Source organism: Pelobates fuscus, chromosome 4 (assembly GCF_036172605.1).
Source record: "Pelobates fuscus isolate aPelFus1 chromosome 4, aPelFus1.pri, whole genome shotgun sequence".
NCBI lineage: Eukaryota > Metazoa > Chordata > Amphibia > Anura > Pelobatidae > Pelobates > Pelobates fuscus.
Genome location: NC_086320.1, coordinates 5,343,661 through 5,355,718, shown reverse-complemented (window position 1 = coordinate 5,355,718; position 12,058 = coordinate 5,343,661). Strand labels below are relative to the sequence as shown.

The 12,058-nt window shown below is 45.1% G+C and overlaps 1 protein-coding gene across 3 annotated transcripts in view; it reads right to left on the bottom strand.

Moving 5' to 3' along the window:
* HSF1 (heat shock transcription factor 1) overlaps nucleotides 1–12,058 on the bottom strand; it is a 73,455-nt gene that overhangs the window by 30,009 nt on the left and 31,388 nt on the right. For all 3 annotated transcript variants that reach the window (XM_063450928.1, XM_063450929.1, XM_063450930.1), the window contains 2 exons: nucleotides 5,917–6,053; nucleotides 4,740–4,864 (listed from right to left, as the gene is read on the bottom strand). In XM_063450928.1, coding sequence (XP_063306998.1) covers nucleotides 4,740–4,864; nucleotides 5,917–6,053 — 262 coding nt within the window. The remainder of the gene's footprint in view (nucleotides 1–4,739; nucleotides 4,865–5,916; nucleotides 6,054–12,058) is intronic.

Below are 12,058 nucleotides of genomic sequence, written 5' to 3'. Positions count from 1 at the left end.
TCCTTTTTGACCGACCACAAGCATGACTTTCCTGCACAAAACAGTTCCATAGATTTGGGCTGTGCGGTCGGTCTATTTTACACAGAAAAGTTACTAAGTCCCATTCGAATGCGCGAACGGGGTGCAGTTCGTGCAAATAGTCCAGTATAATTTCAGCCGAAGCGTCGAAGTGGAGGAGAAGGTAAGGGTCACCGGTGTTCGTGCCGTTTTGTTGCAGATTTCAGTTCCATTAATTTGACGACACACACTGCTAACCGCGTTCGACTAAATAAAGATGGCCGCTGCCACGTGTTCGACTGTACGAACGGCGGCCACCCAGCGGTCGGCAATTAACCTGCGGTTAACCACCAGCCTGGAAGGTAAATAGGCTACACACTTCCACAGGGTAGTTTGTCACGTGAAAAAACAGTGACAAAAGGCAGTTTGTCACATAGGTCACCCCCACCCTCAGGGCCCCCCTCCCGCTGGGCTGAAGGGGTTTAAAACAGCGCCGGGCTCCCTCTGAACTGGAGAACTCACGACCCCATGCCGACGTCAGATCTGAATGTGCATGCACAGCAAGAGCCGCGCGCACATTCAAACAGCCCATATGAAAGCATTACTCAATGCTTTCCTATGGACGTCCAGCGTCTTCACACTGATTTTCACAGTGAGAGGCACGTGAGACAGCCACTAGAAGCTGGTTTAACCCTCCGTGAAACAGAGGGACGTCTCACCGAGACCACTTCATTGAGCTGAAGTGGTCTGGGTGCCAATAGTGGTCCTTTAATACAGGCTAGATATGTTTTTTCCTGGTAGTTAAGCTGCTCTTGGATTGCTTAGATAGATAAAGTGGCGGTGTTGTGGGGCTGTGCCCATGTTGGCCTTCTGCCCAGGGGAGCCAGTAGCTAGTGCCATCCGTGCTTTCTTGAAGTGAGTGTCCGGCAGGGGCATGTGGGCCGTCCGGTGATCACCCGTCCGATCCTCCTCCTGCTTTTGGTGAGGCATAGCCCGTTGCCGTGCTTCTAGTGGGGCCTAGAAACTGATGAAAACCTCATCCAACCGCTGCATAAAAGGGATACTGGGGTCAGGATGGTTCAATCCGGTTTGCTGTGTTGCAAGCATCTGCGCCATCTTGCGTGGCCACATTCTCACGCTGTTTCCTCTTCTCATGCTGGTGCTTCGTGCGAGCCAGTGGGGTCTGGGATAACCCCCACCGGAACAAAAGGGAGGGAAGGGGAGAACAGGACCACAAGGAGTACTTCTATGCACTGGTTCATGCGGAACGGGAGATCGGCTGTCTCACCCATCCGTCTAGATAGCTAGGCTCTGCGGAAACCTCCATCAGAATTGCGGGATGTTAATGCCCAACTGTCTCGGGGATCAGGTAAGTTGCTGAGAGAGGCTGTTAGATCGCCTGGGTGCCGGGTACACGGTGTTGTAGCTAATTTAGGCTCGGAGCTCATGCGAGGCACGTCAACGCGCCATGATGCTTAGGCCTAGCCCGCATCGCCCAAAAATATTTTTAACAAGAAGAAACCTCCGACCTAATCTGAAAGCATCTTAATTTGTGATTTTTTTTATCATCTATGACACTAACTATTTTGCACCTTACAGCCAGCAGTCTATGTTACTGGTTCCCAGCTATCAGCCAGCAGTTTATGTTACTGGTTCCCAGCTATCAGCCAGCAGTCAATGTTACTGGTTCCCAGCTATCAGCCAGCAGTCAATGTTACTGGTTCCCAGCTATCAGCCAGCAGTCAATGTTACTGGTTCCCAGCTATCAGCCAGCAGTCAATGTTACTGGTTCCCAGCTATCAGCCAGCAGTCAATGTTACTGGTTCCCAGCTATCAGCCAGCAGTCAATGTTACTGGTTCCCAGCTATCAGCCAGCAGTCAATGTTACTGGTTGCCAGCTATCAGCCAGGAGTCAATGTTACTGGTTCCCAGCTATCAGCCAGGAGTCAATGTTACTGGTTGCCAGCTATCAGCCAGGAGTCAATGTTACTGGTTGCCAGCAATCAGCCAGGAGTCAATGTTACTGGTTCCCAGCTATCAGCCAGGAGTCAATGTTACTATTTGCCAGCTATCAGCCAGGAGTCAATGTTACTGGGTCCCGGCTATCAGCCAGGAGTCAATGTTACTGGGTCCCGGCTATCAGCCAGGAGTCAATGTTACTGGGTCCCGGCTATCAGCCAGGAGTCAATGTTACTGGGTCCCGGCTATCAGCCAGCGGTCAATGTTACTGTTTCACAGCTATCAGCCAGCAGTCCATGTCACTGTTTCACAGCTATCAGCCAGCAGTCCATGTTTCACAGCTATCAGCCAGCAGTCCATGTCACTGTTTCACAGCTACCAGCCAGTAGTCAGTGTTACTGTTTCACAGCTACCAGCCAGCAGTCAATGTTACTGTTTCACAGCTATCAGCCAGGAGTCAATGTTACTGGTTCCCAGCTATCAGCCAGCAGTCAATGTCACTGGTTCCCAGCTATCAGCCAGCAGTCAATGTCACTGGTTCCCAGCTATCAGCCAGCAGTCAATGTCACTGGTTCCCAGCTATCAGCCAGCAGTCAATGTCACTGGTTCCCAGCTATCAGCCAGCAGTCAATGTCACTGGTTCCCAGCTATCAGCCAGCAGTCAATGTCACTGGTTCCCAGCTATCAGCCAGCAGTCAATGTCACTGGTTCCCAGCTATCAGCCAGCAGTCAATGTCACTGGTTCCCAGCTATCAGCCAGCAGTCCATGTCACTGTTTCACAGCTATCAGCCAGCAGTCCATGTCACTGTTTCACAGCTATCAGCCAGCAGTCCATGTCACTGTTTCACAGCTATCAGCCAGCAGTCCATGTCACTGTTTCACAGCTATCAGCCAGCAGTCCATGTTACTGTTTCACAGCTATCAGCCAGCAGTCCATGTTACTGTTTCACAGTTATCAGCCAGCAGTCCATGTTACTGTTTCACAGCTATCAGCCAGCAGTCCATGTTACTGTTTCACAGCTATCAGCCAGCAGTCAATGTTACTGGTTCCCAGCTATCAGCCGGCAGTCAATGTCACTGGTTCCCAGCTATCAGCCAGCAGTCAATGTCACTAGTTCCCAGCTATCAGCCAGCAGTCAATGTCACTGGTTCCCAGCTATCAGCCAGCAGTCCATGTCACTGTTTCACAGCTATCAGCCAGCAGTCCATGTCACTGTTTCACAGCTATCAGCCAGCAGTCCATGTCACTGTTTCACAGCTATCAGCCAGCAGTCCATGTTACTGTTTCACAGCTATCAGCCAGCAGTCCATGTTACTGTTTCACAGCTATCAGCCAGCAGTCCATGTTACTGTTTCACAGCTATCAGCCAGCAGTCAATGTTACTGGCTCACAGCTATCAGCCAGCAGTCAGTGTTACTGGCTCACAGCTATCAACCAGCAGTCAATGTTACTGGTTCACAGCTATCAACCAGCAGTCAATGTTACTGGTTCCCAGCTATCAGCCAGCAGTCAATGTTACTGGTTCACAGCTATCAGCCTGCAGTCAATGTTACTGGTTCACAGCTATCAGCCTGCAGTCAATGTTACTGGTTCACAGCTATCAGCCTGCAGTCAATGTTACTGGTTCCCAGCTATCAGCCAGCAGTCAATGTTACTGGTTCCCAGCTATCAGCCAGCAGTCAATGTTACTGGTTCCCAGCTATCAGCCAGCAGTCAATGTTACTGGTTCCCAGCTATCAGCCAGCAGTCAATGTTACTGGTTCCCAGCTATCAGCCAGCAGTCAATGTTACTGTTTCCCAGCTATCAGCCTGCAGTCAATGTTACTGTTTCCCAGCTATCAGCCAGCAGTCAATGTTACTGTTTCCCAGCTATCAGCCAGCAGTCAATGTTACTGTTTCCCAGCTATCAGCCAGCAGTCAATGTTACTGTTTCCCAGCTATCAGCCAGGAGTCAATGTTACTGTTTCCCAGCTATCAGCCAGCAGTCAATGTTACTGTTTCCCAGCTATCAGCCAGCAGTCAATGTTACTGGTTCACAGCTATCAGCCAGCAGTCAATGTTACTGGTTCACAGCTATCAGCCAGCAGTCAATGTTACTGGTTCACAGCTATCAGCCAGGAGTCAATGTTACTGGTTCCCAGCTATCAGCCAGCACTCAATGTTACTGGTTCACAGCTATCAGCCAGCAGTCAATGTTACTGGTTCACAGCTATCAGCCAGCAGTCAATGTTACTGGTTCCCAGCTATCAGCCAGCAGTCAATGTTACTGGTTCCCAGCTATCAGCCTGCAGTCAATGTTACTGTTTCCCAGCTATCAGCCTGCAGTCAATGTTACTGTTTCCCAGCTATCAGCCTGCAGTCAATGTTACTGTTTCCCAGCTATCAGCCTGCAGTCAATGTTACTGGTTCCCAGCTATCAGCCAGCAGTCAATGTTACTGGTTCCCAGCTATCAGCCAGCAGTCAATGTTACTGGTTCCCAGCTATCAGCCAGCAGTCAATGTTACTGGTTCCCAGCTATCAGCCAGGAGTCAATGTTACTGGTTCCCAGCTATCAGCCAGGAGTCAATGTTACTGGTTCCCAGCTATCAGCCAGGAGTCAATGTTACTGTTTCCCAGCTATCAGCCAGCAGTCCATGTTACTGGTTCCCAGCTATCAGCCAGCACTCAATGTTACTGGTTCCCAGCTATCAGCCAGCACTCAATGTTACTGGTTCACAGCTATCAGCCAGCAGTCAATGTTACTGGTTCACAGCTATCAGCCAGCAGTCAATGTTACTTACTGTTTCATGGCTAACAGACGACAGTCCATGCTTTCCTGCTTTCCCTTCATGAGCTGAACATCAGTAATCAGTTTGCTGACATTGTCTTGTCGAACCTTGACCTCCTCATTCTTCACACAGGCCAACTGACAAGTAGGAAACAAGGTATTACTTTTTATCTGCACAATATTCTGTTACTTCGCTGCCTTTCCACCATTCTCTCCATGTCTTATCGTTGCCCCTATCCCACCAGCACTGTGCCCCTATCTGGCCAACCCGTTATCCTATCCTGCTAGCACTGTGCCCTATCCTGCTAACCCCAGTTATCCCATCCTGACAGCACTGTGCCCCCATCCTGCCACCCAGTTATCCCATCCTGCCAGCACTGTGACCCCTATTCCACTCACTCCTGTTATCCCATCCTGACAGCACTGTGCCCCTCCTGTGCCAACCCGTTATCCTTTCCTGCTAGCACTGTGACCCTATCCCGCCAACCCGTTACCCTATCCTTCCAGAACAGTTCCCCCATCCTGCTAACCCGTTCTCCCATTCTGCCAGCACTGTGCCCCCATCCTGCCAGCACTGTGACCCCTATTCCACTCACTCCTGTTATCCCATCCTGCCAGCACTGTGCCCCTCCTGTGCCAACCCGTGCCCCTCCTGTGCCAACCCTATCCCGCCAACCCGTTACCCCATCCTTCCAGCACAGTTGTCCCATCCTGCTAACCCGTTCTCCCATCCTGCCACCCAGTTATCCCATCCTGCCAGCACTGTGACCCCTATTCCACTCACTCCTGTTAACCCATCCTGCCAGCACTGTGCCAACCCGTTATCCTTTCCTGCTAGCACTGTGACCCTATCCCGCCAACCCGTTACCCCATCCTTCCAGCACAGTTTCCCCATCCTGCTAACCTGTTCTCCCATCCTGCCAGCACTGTGCCCCATCTGTGCCAACCCGTTATCCTTTCCTGCTAGCACTGTGACCCTATCCCGCCAACCCGTTACCCCATCCTTCCAGAACAGTTCCCCCATCCTGCTAACCCGTTATCCCATCCTGCCAGCACTGTGCCCCTACACTGCCTGCTCCTGTGCTGCCTTGCCTTCTCCCTACCTCTCATAGCGTCTATCTTTTCTCCCCTTACGGTTATGTCACTTGCCAAGCAGTCAGTGTCCCCTACGTCCCTCCCCCATTACTCACATTGTTAACTTTTCTCTTTATATTTTCCAAGAGGTTCTCGTGGGCCCGGACGAAGAAGGGGTGCTGAAATTCGGTGTCATCCTTTTCAGGTTTCACCAGGCCCCCTTGCTCAATGTGAACAACCTTACGGAAGCCATCTAAAAAGTAATGTGCGTCAATCAGTGCAGACCATGGTTTGGTATAAATGTGTTGTTAATGGTTTCAATGTGTTTTTACTGGGACAGTGGAGTAAGGGTGACTAAGGCACACTGTAGTGATTATGGTTCCACGAGTGCCCTGGCGCCATCAAACCATTAATGGATGATTTGATCCTTATTTGGCTCGGTCCTGTGCCTGCCGGGCTACCTGGTCTGGATTAATAAACTGAAGTGGAAGTCTGACACGATCAATCGCTGAACATTCATTCATTGGTGGTAGGTAAAGAGACAGCAGGTCATGTACACCGTATTAGGGGCAGTTTATACAGAATAAATAGGGGAAGATAGGGGCAGTCTATACAGAATAAATAGGGGCAGTCTATACAGAATAAATAGGGTCAGATAGGGGCAGTTTATACAGAATAAATAGGGTCAGATAGGGGCAGTCTATACAGAATAAATAGGGTCAGATAGGGGCAGTTTATACAGAATAAATAGGGGCAGATAGGGGCAGTTTATACAGAATAAATAGGGGCAGATAATACAGAATAAATAGGGGCAGATAGGGGCAGTTTAAACAGAATAAATAGGGTCAGATAGGGGCAGTTTATACAGAATAAATAGGGTCAGATAGGGGCAGTTTATACAGAATAAATAGGGGCAGATAGGGGCAGTTTATACAGAATAAATAGGGTCAGATAGGGGCAGTTTATACAGAATAAATAGGGTCAGATAGGGGCAGTTTATACAGAATAAATAGGGGCAGATAGGGGCAGTTTATACAGAATAAATAGGAGCAGATAGGGGCAGTTTATACAGAATAAATAGGGGCAGATAGGGGCAGTTTATACAGAATAAATAGGGGCAGATAGGGGCAGTTTATACAGAATAAATAGGGGCAGATAGGGGCAGTTTATACAGAATAAATAGGGTCAGATAGGGGCAGTTTATACAGAATAAATAGGGGCAGATAGGGGCAGTTTATACAGAATAAATAGGGTCAGATAGGGGCAGTTTATACAGAATAAATAGGGTCAGATAGGGGCAGTTTATACAGAATAAATAGGGTCAGATAGGGGCAGTTTATACAGAATAAATAGGGGCAGATAGGGGCAGTTTATACAGAATAAATAGGGTCAGATAGGGGCAGTCTATACAGAATAAATAGGGTCAGATAGGGGCAGTCTATACAGAATAAATAGGGTCAGATAGGGGCAGTTTATACAGAATAAATAGGGTCAGGTAGGGGCAGTTTATACAGAATAAATAGGGTCAGATAGGGGCAGTTTATACAGAATAAATAGGGTCAGATAGGGGCAGTTTATACAGAATAAATAGAGTCAGATAGGGGTAGTTTATACAGAATAAATAGGGGCAGTTTATACAGAATAAATAGGGGCAGATAGGGGCAGTTTATACAGAATAAATAGGGTCAGATAGGGGCAGTTTATACAGAATAAATAGGGGCAGATAGGGGCAGATAGGGGCAGTTTATACAGAATAAATAGGGGCAGATAGGGGCAGTTTATACAGAATAAATAGGGGCAGATAGGGGCAGTTTATACAGAATAAATAGGGTCAGATAGGGGCAGTTTATACAGAATAAATAGGGGCAGATAGGGGCAGTTTATACAGAATAAATAGGGGCAGATAGGGGCAGTTTATACAGAATAAATAGGGTCAGATAGGGGCAGTTTATACAGAATAAATAGGGTCAGATAGGGGCAGTTTATACAGAATAAATAGGGTCAGATAGGGGCAGTTTATACAGAATAAATAGGGGCAGATAGGGGCAGTTTATACAGAATAAATAGGGTCAGATAGGGGCAGTTTATACAGAATAAATAGGGGCAGATAGGGGCAGTTTATACAGAATAAATAGGGGCAGATAGGGGCAGTTTATACAGAATAAATAGGGTCAGATAGGGGCAGTTTATACAGAATAAATAGGGGCAGATAGGGGCAGTTTATACAGAATAAATAGGGGCAGATAGGGGCAGTTTATACAGAATAAATAGGGGCAGATAGGGGCAGTTTATACAGAATAAATAGGGTCAGATAGGGGCAGTTTATACAGAATAAATAGGAGCAGATAGGGGCAGTTTATACAGAATAAATAGGGTCAGATAGGGGCAGTTTATACAGAATAAATAGGGTCAGATAGGGGCAGTTTATACAGAATAAATAGGGGCAGATAGGGGCAGTTTATACAGAATAAATAGGGTCAGATAGGGGCAGTTTATACAGAATAAATAGGGGCAGATAGGGGCAGTTTATACAGAATAAATAGGGTCAGATAGGGGCAGTTTATACAGAATAAATAGAGTCAGATAGGGGTAGTTTATACAGAATAAATAGGGGCAGATAGGGGCAGTTTATACAGAATAAATAGGGTCAAATAGGGGCAGTTTATACAGAATAAATAGGGTCAGATAGGGGCAGTTTATACAGAATAAATAGGGTCAGATAGGGGCAGTTTATACAGAATAAATAGAGTCAGATAGGGGCAGTTTATACAGAATAAATAGAGTCAGATAGGGGCAGTTTATACAGAATAAATAGGGGCAGATAGGGGCAGTTTACACAGAATAAATAGGGTCAGATAGGGGTAGTTTAAACAGAATAAATAGAGTCAGATAGGGGCAGTTTAAACAGAATAAATAGGGTCAGATAGGGGCAGTCTATACAGAATAAATAGGGGCAGATAGGGGCAGTTTATACAGAATAAATAGGGGCAGATAGGGGCAGTTTACACAGAATAAATAGGGTCAGATAGGGGCAGTTTAAACAGAATAAATAGGGGCAGATAGGGGCAGTTTAAACAGAATAAATAGGGGCAGATAGGGGCAGTTTAAACAGAATAAATAGAGTCAGATAGGGGCAGTTTAAACAGAATAAATAGGGTCAGATAGGGGCAGTCTATACAGAATAAATAGGGTCAGATAGGGGCAGTTTATACAGAATAAATAGGGTCAGATAGGGGCAGTTTATACAGAATAAATAGGGTCAGATAGGGGCAGTTTATACAGAATAAATAGGGGCAGATAGGGGCAGTTTATACAGAATAAATAGGGTCAGATAGGGGCAGTTTATACAGAATAAATAGGGTCAGATAGGGGCAGTTTATACAGAATAAATAGGGTCAGATAGGGGCAGTTTATACAGAATAAATAGGGTCAGATAGGGGCAGTTTATACAGAATAAATAGGGTCAGATAGGGGCAGTTTAAACAGAATAAATAGGGTCAGATAGGGGCAGTTTATACAGAATAAATAGGGTCAGTTTATACAGAATAAATAGAGTCAGATAGGGGTAGTTTATACAGAATAAATAGGGTCAGATAGGGGCAGTTTATACAGAATAAATAGGGTCAGATAGGGGCAGTTTAAACAGAATAAATAGGGTCAGATAGGGGCAGTTTAAACAGAATAAATAGGGTCAGATAGGGGCAGTTTAAACAGAATAAATAGGGGCAGATAGGGGCAGTTTATACAGAATAAATAGAGTCAGATAGGGGCAGTTTAAACAGAATAAATAGAGTCAGATAGGGGTAGTTTAAACAGAATAAATAGGGTCAGATAGGGGCAGTTTATACAGAATAAATAGGGTCAGATAGGGGCAGTTTAAACAGAATAAATAGGGTCAGATAGGGGCAGTTTATACAGAATAAATAGAGTCAGATAGGGGCAGTTTATACAGAATAAATAGGGTCAGATAGGGGCAGTTTATACAGAATAAATAGGGGCAGATAGGGGCAGTTTATACAGAATAAATAGGGTCAGATAGGGGCAGTTTATACAGAATAAATAGGGTCAGATAGGGGCAGTTTATACGGAATAAATAGAGTCAGATAGGGGCAGTTTATACAGAATAAATAGGGGCAGATAGGGGCAGTTTATACAGAATAAATAGGGTCAGATAGGGGCAGTTTATACAGAATAAAGAGGGTCAGATAGGGGCAGTCTATACAGAATAAATAGGGGCAGATAGGGGCAGTTTATACAGAATAAATAGGGTCAGATAGGGGCAGTTTATACAGAATAAATAGAGTCAGATAGGGGCAGTTTATACAGAATAAATAGAGTCAGATAGGGGCAGTTTATACAGAATAAATAGGGTCAGATAGGGGCAGTTTAAACAGAATAAATAGGGGCAGATAGGGGCAGTTTATACGGAATAAATAGAGTCAGATAGGGGTAGTTTAAACAGAATAAATAGGGGCAGTTTATACAGAATAAATAGGGTCAGATAGGGGCAGTTTATACAGAATAAATAGGGTCAGTTTATACAGAATAAATAGGGTCAGATAGGGGCAGTCTATACAGAATAAATAGGGGCAGATAGGGGCAGTTTATACAGAATAAATAGGGGCAGAAAGGGGCAGTTTATACAGAATAAATAGGGGCAGATAGGGGCAGTCTATACAGAATAAATAGGGGCAGATAGGGGCAGTTTATACAGAATAAATAGGGGCAGATAGGGGCAGTTTATACAGAATAAATAGGGGCAGATAGGGGCAGTTTATACAGAATAAATAGAGTCAGATAGGGGCAGTTTAAACAGAATAAATAGGGTCAGATAGGGGCAGTTTATACAGAATAAATAGGGTCAGATAGGGGCAGTTTATACAGAATAAATAGGGTCAGATAGGGGCAGTTTATACAGAATAAATAGAGTCAGATAGGGGTAGTTTATACAGAATAAATAGGGTCAGATAGGGGCAGTTTATACAGAATAAATAGGGGCAGATAGGGGCAGTTTATACAGAATAAATAGGGTCAGATAGGGGCAGTTTATACAGAATAAATAGGGTCAGATAGGGGCAGTTTATACAGAATAAATAGGGTCAGATAGGGGCAGTTTATACAGAATAAATAGGGGCAGATAGGGGCAGTTTATACAGAATAAATAGGGTCAGATAGGGGCAGTTTATACAGAATAAATAGGGTCAGTTTATACAGAATAAATAGGGTCAGATAGGGGCAGTCTATACAGAATAAATAGGGGCAGATAGGGGCAGTTTATACAGAATAAATAGGGGCAGATAGGGGCAGTTTATACAGAATAAATAGGGGCAGATAGGGGCAGTTTATACAGAATAAATAGGGGCAGATAGGGGCAGTCTATACAGAATAAATAGGGGCAGATAGGGGCAGTTTATACAGAATAAATAGGGGCAGATAGGGGCAGTTTATACAGAATAAATAGGGGCAGATAGGGGCAGTTTATACAGAATAAATAGAGTCAGATAGGGGCAGTTTAAACAGAATAAATAGGGGCAAATAGGGGCAGTTTATACAGAATAAATAGGGTCAGATAGGGGCAGTTTATACAGAATAAATAGAGTCAGATAGGGGTAGTTTATACAGAATAAATAGGGTCAGATAGGGGCAGTTTATACAGAATAAATAGGGTCAGATAGGGGCAGTTTATACAGAATAAATAGGGTCAGATAGGGGCAGTTTATACAGAATAAATAGAGTCAGATAGGGGTAGTTTATACAGAATAAATAGGGTCAGATAGGGGCAGTTTAAACAGAATAAATAGGGGCAGATAGGGGCAGTTTATACAGAATAAATAGGGTCAGATAGGGGCAGTTTATACAGAATAAATAGGGTCAGATAGGGGCAGTTTATACAGAATAAATAGGGTCAGATAGGGGCAGTTTATACAGAATAAATAGGGGCAGATAGGGGCAGTTTATACAGAATAAATAGGAGCAGATAGGGGCAGTTTATACAGAATAAATAGGGGCAGATAGGGGCAGTTTATACAGAATAAATAGGGGCAGATAGGGGCAGTTTATACAGAATAAATAGGAGCAGATAGGGGCAGTTTATACAGAATAAATAGGGTCAGATAGGGGCAGTTTATACAGAATAAATAGAAACATAGAAACATAGAAACATAGAATGTGACGGCAGATAAGAACCATTCGGCCCATCTAGTCTGCCCAGTTTTCTAAATACTTTCATTAGTCCCTGGCCTTATCTTATAGTTAGGA